We start from the raw sequence: 4,285 nt of genomic DNA, 5'->3' as shown, positions 1-4,285 counted from the left end.
GTTGAAGTTGGGTGTAGCCAACATGTGGTGACATGTTAGAGCTCAGACTCGAGTCACTGCAGGAACACGTTGTTCAGATCAGACCTCAAACTAGTTTATAAGGAAGAGAAACTCACGAAAGCGCTTAAACTGAGAGGTGAAATGGCACAGAAAGGAGATCAGCTGGACCGAGAAACCTTCTCTTGTTACATGTGTTTGGATCTACTGAATGATCCAGTGACTACAGCCTGTGGACACAGCTACTGCATGAACTGTATTAAAAGTTTCTGGGATGAAGAGGATAGGAAGGGAATCCACAGCTGCCCTCAGTGCAGGAAGACTTTCACACCGAGGCCTGTCCTGGAGAAAAACGTCATGTTTGCAACTTTAGTGGAGCAGCTGAAGCACACTGGACTCCAAGCTGCTGCAGGTGAGCAATGCTATGCTGGACCTGAAGATGTGGCCTGTGATGTCTGCACTGGGAGGAAGCTGAAAGCTGTCAAATCCTGTTTGGTCTGCCAGGACTCCTATTGTGAGAAACACGTCCAGCGTCACTACAATACAAATCGATTACAGAAACACAGGTTGGTTTCGCCTTCCAGGAAGCTCCAAGAAGTGTCATCATCTAATTGTGAGATCTACTCTCGTCATGATGAGGGGATGAAGATTTTCTGTCGTACTGATCAGCAGAGTATCTGTTATCTCTGCACAATGGATGCACATAAAGGCCATGAAACAGTCCCAGCTGCAGCAGAAAGGACTGAGAAGCAGAAGGAGCTCGAGGTGAGACGACTAAACATCCAGCTGAGAATCCAGGAGCGAGAGAAAGATGTGAAGCTGCTTCAACAGGAGGTGGAGGCCATCAATGGCTCTGCTGATAAAGCAGTGGAGGACAGTGAGAAGATGTTCACTGAGCTGATCCGTCTCCTCCAGAAAAGAAGCTCTGATGTGAAGCAGCAGGTCAGATCCCAGCAGGAAACTGAAGTGAGTCGAGTCAAAGAGCTTCAGGAGAAGCTGGAGCAGGAGATTGCTGAGCTGAAGAGGAAAGACGGCGAGCTGGAGCAGCTCTCACACACAGAGGATCACAACCAGTTTCTACACAACTACCCCTCACTGTCAGCACTCAGTGAGTCTACACACTCATCCAGCATCAATATTCGTCCTCTGAGGTACTTTGAGGATGTGACAGCAGCTGTGTCAGAGACCAGAGATAAACTACAGGACACTCTGAGAGAGGAATGGACGAACATCTCACTGACAGTCACTGAAGTGGATGTTTTACTGTCACCAACGGAGCCAAAGACCAGAGCTGGATTCTTAAAATATTCACATGAAATGACACTGGATCCAAACACAGCTTACACTCACCTGCTCTTATCAGAGGGGAACAGGAAAGCAATGCTAATTAAACGATACAGGCCTTACCCTCATCATCCAGACAGATTCACTTCATGCAGGCAGGTCCTGAGCAGGGAGACCCTGACTGGACGTTGTTACTGGGAGGTGGAGTGGAGAGGAAGAGGAGTTTGTGTAGCAGTCGCATACAAGACTATCGGAAGAGCTGTGTGCCCCACTGAATGTGGTTTTGGATACAATGACAAATCTTGGGCTTTATTCTGTGACACAACCGGCTACACTTACTTGAACAACAAAATCCAAACTGTCCTCTCAGGTCCTCGTTCCTCCAGAGTTGGAGTGTACCTGGATCACAGAGCAGGTATTCTGTCTTTCTACAGCGTCTCTGAAACCATGACTCTCCTGCACAGAGTCCAGGCCACATTCACTCAGCCGCTCCACGCTGGACTGTGTCTTTTGGGTTTTGAAGTCAGTGCTGAGTTCAGTAAAGTCAAACACACATAGAGGGCATGTTCTTGAGTATCAGTGTACTTTTGTTATGATCTAAAGCAGTTTCTACATCTTCATTTAAATTTTTTTATTTCATACATGGTACAGCATTAATTCATTTCCTACACTAAAAACCTTGCATTCAGTTAATGTGGCACTACATCCATGCATGAAAAGGAGCAGGGAGAGAAGCTCATGAATTCATTGTAGGAATGCAAACACAAATACAAAATCTAGCTGGGTCGCTCTTTAGCTGTGACTCTGCAACATTTCTAATGCCATATTCCCACATTTTTAGTACCTAAAATATTTAAAGGCAGTAGATCAGAACCAGTGAGTGATGCATATTTTAAAGGAAAAAGATAATTACACTGTAAGTAATTTTTTTAAGTACTGGGTACCCTGAGGGTAGGATAAACATGTTGTCTAGTATGTTAGGATAATCTGCGATGAAGCCCACACTTCTAATACATCTGTGCAACTTAATAACTGCCTTTGCAACATTGTCTCAACCTCTAAATACCACAAAGTTACTTATTACTTTACAATAAATCTTGAATTATATAATATTTGCTACCCAGTTCTAAGTATTTTTAGGTACTGAAACTTGTGTTCTGAAGATTACCTGATATGTGTTGGTAAATTACTCCATAAATCAAAGGCTGTATTATAAAGAGATATTGAAAAAAAAAACATAAAAAGTAGAACAAAATGATTTGATATGACAGAGAAAGGAGAAAAGTGCTTTAATAATAGTGCAGTAATGTTAAAGTGACAAAACTGGTACTTTACAATTGACAGATCTTGTATATACTCTACTCTTCATGTTCAACACATATTACACAGTTAGATAGTTTGATAAGCGATACTATTATATACTTGTGGTTACTGTTGCATTGGGTTTTCATGTGATTAGTCGGTTTAATGAGTAGAGGACAATTTTTTTTGTGATTGTCTCAGTAATTTGTTAAGAAACCTCAACATTTCATAAGTTTCTTCTCTTTAATATGTGATGATAAAGTGATGTTTTTGAACTGCTAACATTATTCAATTACTATTTTCTCTAATAGTTAAATAAGTTTGTTTTTGATTCTTGTCATTTGATAGTATTACATGCTACTCATTGATGATTGATCTCACATATACACTGATGTATAATGTAATAGCATTTTCTTTATATTGTAGAAGAATATGTAGAGAGAAGTTTATTTAAAGTGGGTTTGGGAAGCTTAGAATCACCACGCTCCAATAATCTAAAGTTCAGTTTCAGTTCACCTGCTTGATGTTTATGAAAGTTTAATGTCCTTTAACATTTTTGATCAGTTTGTGTTCAGTCTGTTCACTCGCCTGCTGGAAATGTCTGCTAAACTACAATTAAACAAAAAAAAAAACCCGTGTGATTCTCTGGTTGCACTCTCTGTCACAAATTACTCTAATGTTCATTAAAGCAGTATGAAACCAGCTGAACAGATTAAATGCTGTGCATGGAGACAGATTCACTTTACTATTAGCCTTACAGATTGTAATCAACAAAGCCGCGGAGCCTCAAAGGAGATACAAAACCTGTTAGCGTAGTTTGCTGTTTCCTCTGTCCATCTGCAGATCAGCATGCTCCGTTTTGTTGGCTTCCTTTTTTGCTATTCCGAGATGGATGTTGTGCAAGCTGCTGGGTGAGTATGAAGGAATTCACCCTGCATCTTATAAGGAGGAAGTTTGGTTTCAACACTTCATGTTAGCATAATTTCCCCTCTGCTGTGGTTTTTAAGACCTTTATTGAGATCATAGTTTTCACTTCCTCCATATGTGTTCGTTTGTGTGAAAACCTCATTTCAAGCTCATTTCGCTCCTTGAGGTTATAATAGTGTTTGTTGCTGTTCGCTCCCAGACTGTTGCCAGAACCTTTGAATCCATCCTGATATTTCTGTAGATAATAATCCCATTCGCTGCTCTATTGGTGTAGAGACACCAGATCATTACAGTGGAAAGAGAAGGAGGAGGGTTAAACCTGACGCCAAACAGCAGAATGAAGCAAACTTGTCTGCAGCAGCTTTTCTGTAAGTAAAATTTGTAAATTATCAACTTGATTATTGAACGTAAGCAGTTAGTGCTTTTTCTTTGCTTTCAAGCAGGTGTAAACCACCTTGTACCCAGCAGAGGTGTTCTAGTTTTCTCATTTAAAATCTAAAAAGATTCTCATGTTTGAATTATGTGTGAATGTTTTCTCTGGTTGTGAAAGATTTTTTTAAATTTCCCCTCAGGGCTGAACTCAGTACTGTGCTGCAGACTGACTCATGGTGCGTACATCTCGTAAGCCAAATGTGTCTTAGTTTCAATAGTCAACTTACCAAAAAATACCCTGTTTCAATTTATTTGGAGTGAACAACCTAAAGCATGTCAGCGTTTATTCTACACTAAACTAAACTGCAGCATCATGAATATTTCCTTCGAGCTGTCTGACTGT

General features: G+C 40.6%; 1 protein-coding gene across 1 annotated transcript; it reads left to right on the top strand.

Moving 5' to 3' along the window:
• LOC309702033 (tripartite motif-containing protein 16-like) lies at positions 1 to 3,208 on the top strand. The gene has a single exon (XM_082526425.1). It carries the CDS (start codon positions 142 to 144, stop codon positions 1,837 to 1,839), a length of 1,698 nt encoding a protein of 565 aa, XP_082382551.1. The 5' UTR covers positions 1 to 141; the 3' UTR covers positions 1,840 to 3,208.
• The last annotated feature ends 1,077 nt before the right edge of the window (positions 3,209 to 4,285 follow it).

The sequence above is a fragment of the Aulonocara stuartgranti genome, assembly GCF_965226115.1.
Source record: "Aulonocara stuartgranti genome assembly, chromosome: 3".
NCBI classification, from domain to species: domain Eukaryota; kingdom Metazoa; phylum Chordata; class Actinopteri; order Cichliformes; family Cichlidae; genus Aulonocara; species Aulonocara stuartgranti.
This window is presented reverse-complemented; position numbering and strand designations above follow the sequence as displayed.